A 16,374-nucleotide genomic window follows, 5' to 3' on the forward strand; every position below is an offset into this window, starting at 1 on the left:
TTCCCACAGCTAAGTTATTTAAAGTAGAAACTCTCTTAACCATCCTTTCTTTATCTGTAAAGCCTTGTAACTGACCTCTCAGAACTGGGAATAGATTGATATACCTACTCATTTCTACTCCTGTTCATGAAGCTGAATTCTTATAAGAATTGTGGTCTTATGAATTTATTCATTCCCAAATATGTTGATACTCTTCTTAGTTGTTATTCTAATTAAGTAACCTCATTAAATATTGTATAAACTTATGAATATGAATGTGAAAATAGTGTTTTTGTAAAAACTAAGTTGAATGCCTTGGAAAGATAATAAACAGGCAGTACTCAAATTTGGCCTGTGGGCCATAATTTGCTTACCTGTGATTTATAATATTGTGCTCTCTACTATTTCCTTTTACCACTCCCAGTTCAATTAATTTGTCTTTAAGTAGCCTCACACTTAAGCATACATCTTCTTTGATTGCCTTTGTCTTTCCACTAGGATTTAACTTCTGTTCAGATACCTCAGGAGAGAATCATTTTTTGTCTTTTTTGTCTTTTCTTTTACTCATTCAGCTTATGAGTCAAAAAACAAATCTTAATTATTACAGAGTGTAAAAATGGCACATATGCTAAGCTTCGTAAGAATGAATTATCACTGAGTCTTTCTATGATGATGTCCTTGGGGTCTGTTTGTGTAGAAATATATAAAGAATTTCATTATAGTAATGTGTTTCTTTAAATTCTACTTTAGTATGGTTCAAGACAAATGTATAAAATAGTAAATACTATTAATATAATACAGAAGTCAGATGTACTAAATTTACTTCCTGTCTTTGACCTATAAGATGTTAGACTTGGGTACCTTACCTAGCCTTTTTAAGAAACTAAGTACGCTTGTTTCTAAGCTGGAGGCAATATTATCTGCTACATACAACTGTGTAAGAATTCAAGGTAATAATATATATAGATTGCTTAGTACATACCTGGCATATAGTAAGCCCTCAGTAATTCTTAACCATTAAATAATGTGATTTTCCCCCAGTTTAAGCCTGGGGACAAAAGTGCTTTGCTTAATTTTATTTCCTTTTTCAGAAGAAGTAAAGCACTTTATTCAGCTTCTATAAATTGGAATGTTTAAAGTTATGTATTTTGTACTTTATTAATTTTATTTGAATAACACCAGACTGTGTTTAGGATTCTAAATATTCTTTACCAAAACCTAATTTTTCTTGAGAATTAGACTTAATTTCAGACTCAATTAGTATTTTCAGAAGAGTTGTTTCAAATTATCTAAATCATTTATACTATGGAAATTGTTATTTCTTTTGAATTTTTATTCATTTTTTTTCTTTATTGATTAACTTTAAATAATATATTTGTCTTTCATTCCCTGTTTATCAACTTTAATCATTGTCATTGCCTTCTTTCTCCTCCAGTCTTCTGTCAGGTATACCTTTACTTTTCTATTGTCAGAATTAGTAGCATTATATTCTCTTCTGTAACCATACATATTTCTTCCATTCTTTGTTTCTGGTTTCCTCTCACATCTTAAAGATGGGCACATTTGGTTAATTGTGTGTCTGAATTGTCCCAGTTAATTGTGTGTCTTAAGTGACCGTGGGTGTGTGTGTGCCCTGCTTCAAGTGAAGTCCTGTCCAGTATTGGTTCCAGCCTTGTGTGCTGAGCTGTCATGATAGGCTCCAGCCACCCATGACTCTGAACTGAAGTAAGCAGGTTGGAAATGACTGAATGAATACAAATTATTGTAAATAAAAATTTCTGAAGTATACAATAATCCTATAAATACACGATAATAAACGAAGCAATACGAAATGTTCAGTAAGGCCACCATATTGTTACTTGTTTTTGAACTGTGTGGTATTAAGAAGTGCTCCTTATACTTTTCACTGTGCAAACATTTATTCCTTGACTTAACTCACTACCACTCTGACCACCATCACTCACTTATATACCAAAAATTGGGTAAATAATTATCTTACTATTTTTTATTAATCTTTCTTAATGTATGTATACATCACATTTATTTCAATATTTGATATTAAAAGTATTTCAGGTCTTTTCTTAAAAGTTTTGTGATATTTTTGAGACCAGAAATATGTCATAAGAACTTAACTCTTATTTGTATCAATCAGTCTGTGGTAAAATTGGTTTCATTATAGGTTGTTTTGCTCAGTCACAGTTTCCAAGAACCTATCAACAACGTTAAGTGAGGACTTACTGTACAAAGCTGTAGTAACCAAAGCTATAGTAAGCAAAACAGCATGATACTGGCATAAAAACACACCCATAGACAAGTAGAGCAGGACAGAGAGCCCAGAAATCCATGTGTTTATAGCCAACTGATTTATACAAAGACAACAAGAACACACAATAGGAAAAGGGCAGTCTTTTCTATAAATGCTATTGGGAAAACTGGATAACCACATCCAGAACAAAATTAGAGACATATCTCACACTACGTATAAAAATCAACTCAAAATGGATTAAAGACTTAAATGAAAGACCCAAAACTATGAAACTACTGGAAGAAAGCACAGGCGGAAAGCTTCATAACACTGGTAAGGGCAATGCTCTTAGATATGATTTCAAAAGCACAGGCAACAAAAGCAAGACTAGACAAATAGGATTACATCAAACTAAAAAGTTGCCAAGATAACAATCAACAGAGTAAAGAGACAACCTGTAGAATGGGAGAAGATATTGTAAACTATATATCTGATAAGGGGTTAATATCCGAAATATATAAGGAAGTCAACTGGATGGCAAGAAAAAACAATTAAAACATGGGCAAAGGATTTGAATAGCCATTTTTTTATAAGAAGACATACAAGTGGCCAACAGTTATATGAAAAAATGCTTCACATTACTAATCTAGGGAAATGCAGATTAAAACTATGTATGATGAGATACCACTTCATACCTGTTAGAATGACTGTTACCAAAAAGACAAAAAATAATTGTTGGTGAGACTGTGGAGAAAAGGGAACCCTCTTACACTGTTGGTGGGAATGTAAATTAGTATAGCCATTATGGAAAACCATACAGAAGTTCCTCAAAAAAACTAAAAACAAAACTACTGTGTGATCTAGCAATCCTATTACCAGGTACAGTAGTCCTCGCTAGTCTGAAGGGGTATGTTCCAAGACCTCCAGCAATCACCTGAAACTACATACAGTACCAAACCCTGTATACACTGTTTTTTCCTGTATATACATACCTATCTATGATAACATTTAAGGGTCTTATTACTTTGTACCTAGCACTTTGCGGCCACTTTTAAGTAAAATAAGGTTACTTGAACACAAACACTGCAGTACCTCAACAGGTAATTTGATAGCTGAGACAGCTACTAAATGACTAAATGGGCGATAGCGTAGACACTGGATGCACTGAACAAAGGAAGATTCATGTTTATTTCTGGAATTTTCCATTTAATATTTATAGACTGGTTACTGCAGGTAACTGAAACCATGAAAAGTGAAACTGCCACAGATAGGGGACCAGCGGACTACTGTGTATATCCAAGGGAAATGGAATCATTATGTTGAAGAGATATCTGCACTCCCATATTTATTGCAGCATTAGTCATAATAGTCAAGATATGGAATGAACCTAAGTGTCTATTAATGGATGAATAAAGAAAATGTGGTAAATATATATAATGCAATGCTATTCGGCCATAAGAAAAAAAAAGGAAATCCTGCCATTTTCAGCAACATAGTTGAACCTGGAGGACATTGTGTTAAGTGAAAAAAGCCAGGCACAGAAAGATAAATACTGTATCTCACTTATATGTGGTACCTAAAAAAGTAGAACTCATAGAAGCAGAGAGAATGTTGGTTGCCAGGGGACAGGAAGGTTAGGGCCAGGAATTGAGGAGATGCTGGTCAAAGGATACAAAATTTGAGTTACATAGTAGGAGTAAGTTCAAGAAATCTGTTGTACAACATGATAATTATGATTAACAATATATTATAGTCTTGAAAAATGCTAAGAGTGTGGATGTAAAGCATGTTTACCACAAGAATGATTATTATTGTGAGGTGATGCATGTTAGCTGACTAGATTTAGTCATTTTATAATATGTATTAATATATACTTTAAAAAAATATATTACTTGATAAATACATACAATTTTGTGTGTCAGTTCTTTAAAATTTTTCAAATGGCAGCATCTATTATAGTTTTTATACCACCAGTGTTTGAAGTTAGTGTTTTCATGGTAACACAAATATCATTAAATTGTTTTGCCAGTTTAAGTTATATAAAATAACTCTCTTATTTTAATGTATAATTTTTATAGGTGACTAGCATTTTCCCTTTTGAGTTTTTATTATTACATAGTTTTCATTGAATTTTTTATTTATTTATATTATATACTGTAAAATCCTAGGTTTTTAGCATAATTTTCATAAATTATGCAATGCAGATATGGCTCTTCATCACATTTGCTGCAAATATCTTACAGTCTTTTGTTTGCACTCTAAATTTAGTTGTATTTATTTTATAAATTGTATGTTTTATTTGAATGTTTATCTTTTTTATGACTTCTAAACTTTGAAGTAATTTAAAAAGTGACTTCCTCTTCAAAAAATTAACCCTAAGTAGGATTTTTATTTTTGTTTTACTAAACATTCTAAAATTAATTTTTATGAAACACTTTTCCAAAATAATTTGGCAGTGTAGTGTTGAGAGCCAAGAAGTCTGTTTTGATCCTCTTAGAAGACTTAATTAAAGAGAAGAATAGTTTGGTGTTTTGAAGTAAGCACATACTTATTTTATCAAATGCTTTGATATTCATTCTAAAAGGCAGGTAAAATATTTTTTGTGTTTTCCAGATTATTGCTCGGTTGTAACAATTGTGGACCAGACAAATGTAAAGTTAACCTGCCTGCTCTTTAGTGGAAACTATGAAGCCCTTCCAATAATTTATAAAAATGGAGATATCGTTCGCTTTCACAGGCTGAAGGTATAATTCATACTATATAGAACTTATATGTTTGACAAGAACTCTATATTTTTCATTAAAGCTGGTTATCATTAATATGGTTGCTTTGTTAGAACATGACATCAAGCTTTTCAGGAGATAAGAAGAAATGTAAATGGTATCAGACTTGAAATAATTTACAATGGGAAATGTCATCATTTGAACAAACCACTTGCTCTCCCTCCTCAGAAATGTGTTACATGCCATGATTAAGACTAGTTCCCATCTGTCATCTCATTTCTAAATATAGATTGATGCTGTAAAAGTTTTATGTGTGGAGTTTAATAAAGAACTTTTTTTGAAAAAGCCTTAGGTCAATAAGAAAAAAGTATATGAAAATCAGAAAATTATACTATTTCCTGTTTATTTTATTAATTCAAGTACAATGAAAACATTGAGATAATAAGTATAAAATCGTATTCAGTTGTTCTTCATTTGTGAGAAATGTGTTAAAATATGAACAGGTAACCCAGGCATGGTGGCTTATGCCTGTAATCCCAGCACTTTGGGAGGCCAAGGTGGGAGGATCGCTCGAGGCCAGGAGTTGGAGACCAGCCTGGGCAATAGCTAGATTACCCAACCCCCCCACCCACCATCTCTACAAAATATGAACAGATACTTTTAAAATTATACTTGCAGTTAAATAATTAAATATAAGAAAACCTTTAATATGAAGGTATAGCTTATTAAATAACGTTTTTTTTAAATAAGAATTTTAGAACTTAAGCAAACGATTCTTATTTTTTCAAAATTATCCTTGTTCCTGTAGTATTTCTTCAATTGACTTCTTTTGTTCAATGCAGATTTTGAGTTTTTCTTTGGAAATTACTAATGATGCTTTAAACAGCTTTTAAATACTTTAATTTTCAGTCCTTTGATTTTAAACATTTCTATTTCTTCATCTTTTCCTGTGTTACGTGGATTTCAATGTAACCCCTTCATTATCTTGGTTGTCTTTTTCTTCTAATGCTGCAATTTATCTCTGTCCCTCAAGGTCAGTCTGAGACTCATAAATAAGGACAATATTCCAGATGTTCTATTCTTAGATGCAGTAGGAGTTACTTATTTTGATCTATTAATGCTATTTACTTGAGAATATAGAAGGATAGTAGAGAATATTTGTGTGAAGATGAGAAAGAGAAACTATTATCATCATAGCAATATATTATAGGCTTATCCCAACATCAAGAAATTGCTTATTTTTCACACACTGTTGTTTCTCATAGTATTTGTATTCAAAGCGTGCAACCTCCCCCTTAATGTTTTTAGTTGTTATTCTTGTTATTGTTTAATTGAAGTAGATATCTCATCATTCACAATAATAAGCATACTCTGGTAACTAGCACTCTAGAAACTTCCTTCATACCCCCATTCAGGGGGGTCATTAATCCTCCTCCTGCCCCCAGGAGTTGTATGACTTACAACACCATATATGGTTGATCCTTGAACAACATGGGCTTAACTGCATGGGTACGCTTATACACGGATCTTTTTTCAATAAACATATTGGAAAAATTTTTGGAAATTTGTGATAATTTGAAAAAACTCACAGATGAACCACTTAGCCTAAAAATACTGAAAAAAATTAAGAAAAAGACATATCTGGAAAGCATAAAAGTAACTGTCTATTTTGCCAGTTACTACCATAAAATATACACATATCTAGGTAAACTCACACCTAGCGGGTGTGGTATGAGCTGTCTGGGGAATGGGCAAGCTTGTAGCTCTGACTCTGGCGGTGCAAAGGCAGTTTATGTAACCAAAGTATTTGTACTCCGATAATACTCTGAAATAATAAAGAAATTTTTAGAAAGTTGAAATTTATTATAACTTACAAACACAGACCATACATGGTGCCATTCACAGTTGAGAACAAGTAAGTAAAGGTGCAGTATTAAATCATAACTGCATAAAATTAACTCTAGTACATATAGTACTACTATAAGAATTTTGTAGCCACTTCCAGTTGCTATTGTGATGAGTTCAAGTGTTAGAAGTGTCTGCTTAAAATGCTGTATGCCGCTATCATCTCCTCGTGAGCAGTTCACCTTACCAGTAAATTGTGTATTGCAGTAAAAAGTGAAATCTCCCAGTTCTTACTGTTTTTCATCATGTTCCATGCAATATTGTAAACCTTGAATAACATCATGGGATCTATATGAAGTGCCACTAGTAATGCTGGAAATGCTCCCAAGAAGCAGAGAAACATGACATTACAAGAAAAAGTTGAATTGCTTTGTATGTGTCATCATTGGTTGAGGTCTGCAGCTGCGGTTGCCTTCCATTTGAAGATAAATGAATCCAGCATAAGGACCATTATAAAAAAAGAAAAGGAAATTCATGAAGCCATTGCTGCAGCTACACCAGCAGCTGTGAAAACCACCTTGCACTTTTTGTGAAATACCTTTTTATCTCATATTGAAATTTTGGCTTTTATGTGGGCACAGGATTACTATAAGAATAGACGTACCTGTAGACACATACTAGATTCGAGAAAAAGCAAAGTCATTATATGACAACTTAAAGCAAAAAGAAGGTGAAGGATCTAAAGCTGGAGAATTTAATGCCAATAAAGGATGGCTTGATAATTTTAGAAAGAGGTGGCTTAAAAAATATCAAGATAACAGGAGAATTAGCTTCTGCTGACCAAGAGGCGGCAGAGGAGTTCCTAGACAACATTAAGAAAATCACTGGAGAGAAAGGATATCTGCCTGAATAGGTTTTTAATGTGAACGAAAGTCATATTCTGGTGAAGAAAAATACCACAAAGGATATTTTTTAGTAAAGAAGAAAAGCAAGTTTCAAGACTTAAGGCAGAGAAGAATAGACTAACTCTACTATGTTGTACAAATATAGTCAGGTTTATGATCAGGACTGCTCTTACCTATAAAACTGCTAACCTCCTATCCTTGAAGGGAAGAAATAAACACCAATTGCCAGTCTTTTGGTTGTACGAGAAGGTCTGGACAATGAAAACCCTTTTTCTGGATTGGTTCCATCAATGCTTTGTCCCTGAAGTCAGGAAGTACCTTGCCAGTAAGGGACTGCCTTTTAAGTTCTTTTGATATTGAGCAATGCTCTTGGCCACCCAAAACCCCATGAGTGCAACGCTGAAGGCATGGAAACTTCTTCCCAAACACAATATCTCTGATTCAGCCTCCAGATCAGGGGGTCATAAGGACTTTAAGGCTCATTGCATATGGTACTCTGTGGAAAGGATTGTCAGTGCAATGGAATAGAACCTCAATAGAAGATCATGGAAGTCTGGAAGGATTTCATCACTGAAGATGCCATCGTTGTTAAGAAAAGTCTGTAAAAGCCATCAAGCCTGAAACAATAAATTCCTGTTGGAGAAAGCTGTGTCTAAATGTGCTGTGTGATTTCACAGGAGTTACCTCAGAGCCATTTAAGAAAATCATGAAAAGGATTGTGGATCGAGCAAAAAAGGTGAGGGAGTGAAGAGTTTTAAGATATCAATGTTGGAGAAATTTAAGAGTTAATAAACACTATACCAGAAATTAACAGAATGAAACTTGATGGAGATGAGTGCTTCCAAACCAATGCCAGATGATGAGGAAAATGTAGAAGCAGCAGCTCCAGAAAACAAATTGACATTAGACAATCTGGCAGAAGAGTTCCCATTATTCAAGACTGCTTTGGCCTTTGTTTGCAACATGGGCCCTTGTATGATATGTGAGTGGACTAAACACTCAATTTGCAAGAAAAAGATCAACTGAATAAAAAATCAGGAAACAAATAACATGCTACCTATAAGAAATGCACTTTAAATCTGAAGACCCAAACAAATTAGAACTAAAACTGTAGAAGAAATATACTAAGGAAACAATAAACATAAGGAAACTGAAATAACTGTATTACTCTCATACAGAGAGTATTGAAGGGAACATTTCATAAGGACAAAGAGTCACTTCATGCAGATGTAACAAACATGAAGGTATGTGCATCTAATAAATGAGCCCCAAAATTCAGAAAGGAAAAAGGGCTTTGACATATCTCAGTGCTTATAGTCACTGGTTAAATTTCACTCTCAGCTGCATTTTATTCAGCTTACACTGTCACCTTTCAAGTGTCCAAGTTTTCCCTGTTACACTTATAAGTAACTGTCACTTATGATCATTTTTTCTTGTGTAAATTACATCCTGATTAAAAAAACTAGTAATTTAAAAAGGCAAGCTTGTAGGATTAGGGAGACTCCCACCTAGCTCTTTAAAAAATGTAAATGAATTTTACATAGAGTTTTACAGTTCATGTGATACTTGTGTATCTTGATAAAGCATCAGTTTATTTTATGATTTCATATGCTAATTAAATGAAAAATAGTAAAGAATTATGCCATCTAATTATGCTATCAAAATTTATAATCTCTCAAGTTTCTTCTGTTCCTGGGTTCTGCATCAGTAAGCTATTTTATTTGTATCTGTTTTCTAGTTTGCCTTACTTTTTTTCTTAGATCCAAGTATATAAAAATGAAACGCAGGGTATCACCAGCTCTGGCTTTGCATCATTGACATTTGAGGGAATTTTGGGAGCTCCTGTCATACCTCGTACTTCAAGCAAGTATTTTAACTTCACTACTGAGGACCAAAAAATGGTAGAAGCCTTACGTCTTTGGGCATCTACTCATATTTCTCCTTCTTGGACATTACTAAAATTGTGTGATGTTCAGCCAATGCAGTATTTTGACCTGACTTGTCAGCTCTTGGGCAAAGCAGAAGTGGATGGAACATCATTTCTTCTAAAGGTACGTGTTTTTAAATACTTGAAATTATTAATTAGCACCACCCACATGTCTATGAAGAATTTATATTTCATTCTGATGGAATAAATATGCATACTATATATTATACTAAGAGCTTAGTGTTTTTGATGAGCCTCAATATTCTTGCAGCTCCACTCTTGTGCTTCTCTTCTTTATACTTCCAGAGAAAAGTGTTATCAAGTCTATATGTTAAATATAATATGATTTATGGTATATTTATTTATGTGTTTCTTAGTAGTAATAAATTATAGACTTGTTTTATATTGTTATTTTTTAGTTGCAATCCTATATATGACTATTTCTGCTTCCCTGTCAGGATCACCTTCCCTCTCACTCATTTACTTTCTTGACCCATTGAGGTTGAGTTCTCTTCCCATCTCCTTCACTGCTGGTTTCCTAAGTAGGTCATGGACAGTTTGAAGCATTTATTGTTATTATGTTTTGGTTTTTAAATCAGTAGGATACAAATAGTAACATAAGACCCATTTAATCTTGTTTTACACCTATCCCAGTTTATTTCATGAATAATTTTTGAAGAAATCAGATGTCTGATATTTTCCTTCCCTGGACATTTGAACAAACGTTGCTTCAGGACCTGATCCTGTGGTTATTTCTCTGTCCTGTGTTTGGAATAATAGGGCATAAAATGGAATGCAGTGGCAGTTGGACAGGTCTTGGAGTTTGGCATTATCATCATATACACCTTACCTATATTAAAGAACAGTCAAGATATAAATTATTTAATAAAATATAGACGATTTTGAAGTTGAAAATAGCACATTTATATACACACAAAATACTATCAAAAAGTAAATTCATGCTATAAACAAAGTTAATTAAGTCAAGTATGACAAAGCTGAAGCTAACACAACATAAAGTTATCCAAACAAAGTTAGAAACAATCTAAGGTCAGCCAGTCATGTTCTCTTGCCAAAGTGATGTTCTTGACAAACGAACATTTGCTAACTACTTAATACTTCCAATGACAAGGAATCTACTACTGTGCAGAGAGGTATGCTTCATCTTTTGACTACTGTGTTGTTAGAAACTTCTTAAATTCTGAGATAAATATGCCGCTTCTTTAGCTGACACAGTTGATTTTACATTTTCTCTGTAAAGAAGCACAACATATGCCTACATCCCATTTTAATAGATAGCCTTTTTGAATAAATGAAAACAACTCCCATGTAACTGTTATTTTAAATGGTTTGCATTAAAAGCATAATTGAATAAATCTGTAGATCTAACATTGTTCCCCATTTTTCTCTATTCTGTTTATACAAATTATATTTCTGAACAATACTCTTATATTGAATTTTCTTTATATATATTCTGTTTTTTTAATATTCACAGTGTTGGTGCAGGCTCATCTTTCAGTGTTTTACTTGTTTGTTTTATGGTTTTGCTTTTTTTATAAATAGTCCAAAGTCATTGATAGCCAGAGCTGGTGAGTAGTTTGTATGTCTGATCTGAAATATGGTTTGGTGAAAAAAAAAAAAATTAGCCGGGCATGATGGCACATACCTGTAGTCCCAGCTACTCGGGAGGCTGAGGCAGAAGGATTTCTTAGGCCCAGGAGTTTGAGGTTGCCAAAAAAAAAAAAATTTAAATGCACAAACTCCTTGACTTATTAATTCTAGAACTTGTCTTCACAGATCTATGAACATACATATGAAATGACAAATGTTTAAGTCAGTCACCTAAATGCCCATCAGTAGATTGAAAGTTAAAGTAAACCATGCCATACATTCGTATGATGAAACACAGAGTAGTTGAATAGTGTCCCCCTAAAATCCACATCTACCTGGAATCTGTGAATGTGAACTTATTTAAAAATAGTGTCTCTTCAATGTAATTAGTTACATGAGGTCATACTGGATTAGGGTGGACCCTAAGTTCAATATGACTGATGTCCTTACAAGAAGAGGAAAATTTGGACTCAGAAAAACACAAAGAGAAGGCCATGTGACACCAAAGACAGAGATTGAAATATAATAATACAGCTGGCAAGCCAAGGAATACTAAGGATGCTAACAAGCAAAGATTCTTCCCTAGATCCTTCAAAGGGAGCATGGCCCTGCTGACACCTTGATGTCAGATATCTGGCTTCCAGAACTGTGAAAGAATATATTTCTGTTGTTTTACCCAAACTGTTAAATTATCCAGTTTTTGGTAATTTGTTACAGCAGCCCTGGGAAACTAAATTAGGGAGCTTTTTACATAGTAATGTGGAAAAATCTGTAAGAGTTAAATGAAAAAAGCAACTGCAGATCAGTATTTAGAGTATGCTATTGTGTGTATACAAAAAGGGGGAAAACAATATGTATTTGCATATGTACTAAAGTATGTCTGAAAAGATATTTAAGAAACTAGTTTCAGTGTTTACTTATTTTTGGTAGGAGAGACTGAGAAGATAGGGACAAGGGAAAGAGAGAAACTTCACTACGTAACATTTTAGTTATCTTCCAGATTTCTGGATGATGTTAAAATTACCTATGCCAAAATCAAATACCTTATTAAAAACTTCCCTCCAACTTCCTATAGAGTTGTGTTATTTTTTTAATTACTTAAGTTGAAAGCTTATTCTAACATGCTATGTTTGTTCTGTTTGTTCACAGACAAATTTAAGGCTCTAAGTTTTGTCTTTGGGTATATCTCCAGTCATTGCCTGATAAAATGCTCAAAAATAAGCTAAAAAAAAAAAAGAATATAAAGCTAGTTTTTTTAAAGGCATATATATTATAAATACACAAAAGAAAAAAAGATGAAGTCATCAATATGTTAGTATTTTGTCTAGGTTTATGGCAGTGTGACTTTTTTTTTTTCTTTCCATGCTACCTCTTCCACATTACCTATAGTTCATATGTATTAATATGTAGTTCTTTTGCAAGAAAATAGTCCTATTTAAAATATTGCTGATATTTAGAGGCATGCATTTAATTACTTTTAAGTAATATTACCAGAAAATAAAACTCTTTTTAGCATCAGCAGTTTTCCTGAAGGATCATTAAACTTTGCTTTATCCTCTTACGGCAGGTATGGGATGGCACCAGGACACCATTCCCATCTTGGAGAGTCTTAATCCAAGACCTTGTGCTTGAAGGTGATTTAAGTTACATCCATCGGCTACAAAATCTGGCAATAGACATTTTAGTCTATGATAACCATGTTCAAGTGGCAAAATCTCTGAAGGTAATGTTGAGTACCAAAAATATTTGTTACTTTGTATTTTTATGAATTGTGATTTGGGGTCATCATAAATTTTGATGATAAATGATTACATTTGTATGTTATATTTGGAGTGTAGAAATTAACTTCAAATTTACTTTTATCAATTTTTAAGTTATAAAATATATGTTAAAAATAAATTATTGAAAGATAAATTATAATGGATTTGAATGATTCTTAAAAGATTGTTTCCTGAATATATTAAATATGTACATAATTTTACTGGGAATATGGTAAGGAAAAAATTATCATGTGAAGTATACTGCTTTAAAATGACTAAAGGTATATAAATCTTATATAACTTACTATTAACTTAAGTGTTAAGCTTGGTAAATTGGTTTGATAGAATCTAGGTTGTGGCCAGGCGGGGCAGCTCACACCTGTAATCCTAGCATTCTAGGAGGCCAAGGCGGGAGGATCACTTGAGGCCAGGAGTTCAAGACCGGCCTGAGCAAGAGCAAGACCCTGGTCTCTACTAGAAATAGAAAGAAAAAAAAAATTAGCTGGGCATGGTGGTATTCTCCTGCAATCCGAGCTACTTGGGAGGCTGAAGCAGGAGGATCACTTGAGCCCAGGAGTTTGAGGTTGCAGTGAGCTATGATGATGCCATTGTACTCTAGCCAGGGTTACAGAGCAAGACTGTCTCCAAAAATAAAGAAAAAAACAATCTAAATGGTAACTTCTCACTCCTTAGTTTTAGAAATTGTTAAGTCACCCGAAATACATATTATAAATTATGTGTTTGTGTGTAATGTATAGTTTTATAGAATTTGCATGCTGTTTTTGAGATAGCTTTTTAGGTAAAGGTACACAATTTAGATATGGCAGTGATTAATTATTAACAACACAAATTATAGGGAATATTTTTTCTTCATTTTATTATATCCTTTATTTGATAGTATCCTTTGTAGTAAAGAATAGTATCTTAAATAATAATAATACAGTAAATAATACGAATAACATTTGCTAGGCACTTCATGTATATTTGGTACTAACCAATGAGAGAGATGCTATCCTCATCTCATTGTACAAATGAGCAGTGAAGTACGCAGGGGTTAAATGAATTGTGCAATATCCCATAGTAAGTTGAATGAAGCCAGTGTTTGAATCCAGAATGTCTGTTTCCAGAGCTAATCTTTTCAATCCTTAAAAGGAAATGATCTTTTTTATTGCAAATATCTTCCAGCCTACTTACTTATAGGATGTTAAAAGAAAATAGTAAAAGTGATGAAGCTTTGAATTTCATTGCCCAGTTTCCCTTTGCAAGTCATTGTCCATGGGGGAGAAAATATTTCCAGTTCCACATTATGCTACAAATAAGTTCACCCAAATCAAATAAATAAATTATTTTAAATTTAGGATTTAGGGCCCAGGAAGATGTTATTGTACTTTTGTCCTTTATAAGCGTATGTATGTGCATGCACATTGTGTATATGACATATCGGAAAAAACTGAAGATACACTTTTGATTTTTTCTCTGAAAGATATTATCTACATTGATTACTTTATTTCAAAAGTAAAAATAATGATAAATCCAATTCTGAAGTTGTTTTTTTTATGGAAAGGGAGTTCTTACATGAAGGAATTGAATTTACGTTTTAGATTCACCTCGGTGCCACACTCAGCATACCTACTTTAACCATTTAATTACCTTTTCTTTCCCTATGCTGCTTCTGTAGGTCTTTTCTGCTTCCCCGTTTGTCGTGCTTTTCTCGTCCAAGTCCTAAATAGCATCTAGCACAGTGCTTTACATATAGTAAGGATGAAGTAAATAATATCTGCTGCTAAATGAATCCATTAGTGAGCACAGATTTTTTTTCTCCCTTTTTATTGTCTGCTTCATTTTGCCCACTAGAGGGTGATATGAGCACATATAATTAAGAAAATATATGGCACTTTATTTCTCTCTAAAGATATCATAGCATTATATTATTTGTCTGCAATGCAATATAAAAATGAAAAGGATTTTTTTCTCTGTGTAAGTAATATAACTTTATACTTATATGTACAATTGACATCACATTTATTTGTTTTCTGACAACTTTTATAACATTTCTCATTAATTTAGGAAATCTTCAGTCACAGGACATTGATACAAATGAATTCTCAGCACTTCAAGACAGCTGTTAAAGTTGCATTTTTGTATCAAAGTACATGGAAACAATCCAAGACTTTTATTGTATAGGAGCAGGGAAAAAATGTGGACAGTTAATGCAATTATAAAGTATAATATAATCAACTTCTGTAAACAATACATTTTACAGCCTAAATTGCTCTTAACTCTTTTCTGAGTCTTGCTTTTTAAACATTTTGTAGGCTCATATACATAAACTGACTTTTCAAACCTTTGTCTAGAAACTAAAGGCATATTTTTTAGTCCTCACTCTTATTCAGAACAATTTTTAAAATAATTCTCAAACATAAAGTCATAATTATGTTTTGGCCTTCAGTGGCCTGACAACTGTAATTTGACTGGCTATTTTGAGACATGTATAGGAAATTAAAAATGCTAAACCTAATGAGAAATTCTTGACAGTTTATGAAGAATGTTTTGATTATTTCTAAAAGGATAGTGATTTCTTACTAGCTTTGTTTGCTTTGTTTTTTTTAGTTTATACATTAAAATAGACTTTTATAACAGTTTTTTAAACTATATTTTTACTTTTATCTTTGGAATCTTATCACAATACTGACAAGACTAATATTTGTCTTTTATGATAGAGTATCTGGTACATTGCATAGTATATTTAGTCAAGCTTAAAAAAAGTACAATGCTGCCTCCAGATGGAATTTCTCATAACAACAATTTGTTATCTTTATAGTCTGTTTATGCAAATAAAGTCTATCAAGTCCTGTGCCACATTTATTTCAGGCACTTTTAATTTTTAGGAAATAAAACTACATATTGAAACTTCCTTGTACCCCTGCCTGATCTCAGGTTTTATTGTTTTGTTTTGTTTTGTTTTGTTTCTTTGTTTGTTTTTGCTCCCCAAGTACCTCTCTGTCTCAATATTTAGGTATGTACACCTATATTATGCTTTTACTTTATCTACTTTTTGATATGGCAAAACCCCCTTCCTGTTCTTCAAAAATGACTATTTCTATAAACTTTTGGATTAACTTTTCAGATTCCATGAAAGATACTGGGGATTTTGATTGAAATTGTATTGAGTTTAAAGATTAATTTGAAGGAAATCATTTTTATGATATTGAAAAATAAGCTTTTTGTCTATGAATATGTTATCTTTCTCCGTGTGTTTAGGCCTTCTTTAAAATTCTTTGTAGATTATACGTGTGCTGTACTAGCATATTTATATATACACACACACATATTAAAAAAGAATCACAAAATAATAAACATTCAAAAAGAATGAGATAAA

At 32.7% G+C, this 16,374-nt stretch overlaps 1 protein-coding gene across 4 annotated transcripts in view; it reads left to right on the forward strand.

Annotated features, from left to right (window-relative positions):
- POT1 (protection of telomeres 1) overlaps positions 1-16,374 on the forward strand; it is an 89,922-nt gene that overhangs the window by 20,609 nt on the left and 52,939 nt on the right. For all 4 annotated transcript variants that reach the window (XM_045564381.1, XM_045564384.1, XM_045564383.1 and 1 more), the window contains exons 6-8: positions 4,838-4,968; positions 9,458-9,748; positions 12,803-12,958. In XM_045564381.1, the coding sequence (XP_045420337.1) occupies positions 4,838-4,968; positions 9,458-9,748; positions 12,803-12,958 (578 nt within the window). The remainder of the gene's footprint in view (positions 1-4,837; positions 4,969-9,457; positions 9,749-12,802; positions 12,959-16,374) is intronic.

The sequence above is a fragment of the Lemur catta genome, chromosome 11, assembly GCF_020740605.2.
Source record: "Lemur catta isolate mLemCat1 chromosome 11, mLemCat1.pri, whole genome shotgun sequence".
Classification (NCBI taxonomy): Eukaryota; Metazoa; Chordata; class Mammalia; order Primates; family Lemuridae; genus Lemur; species Lemur catta.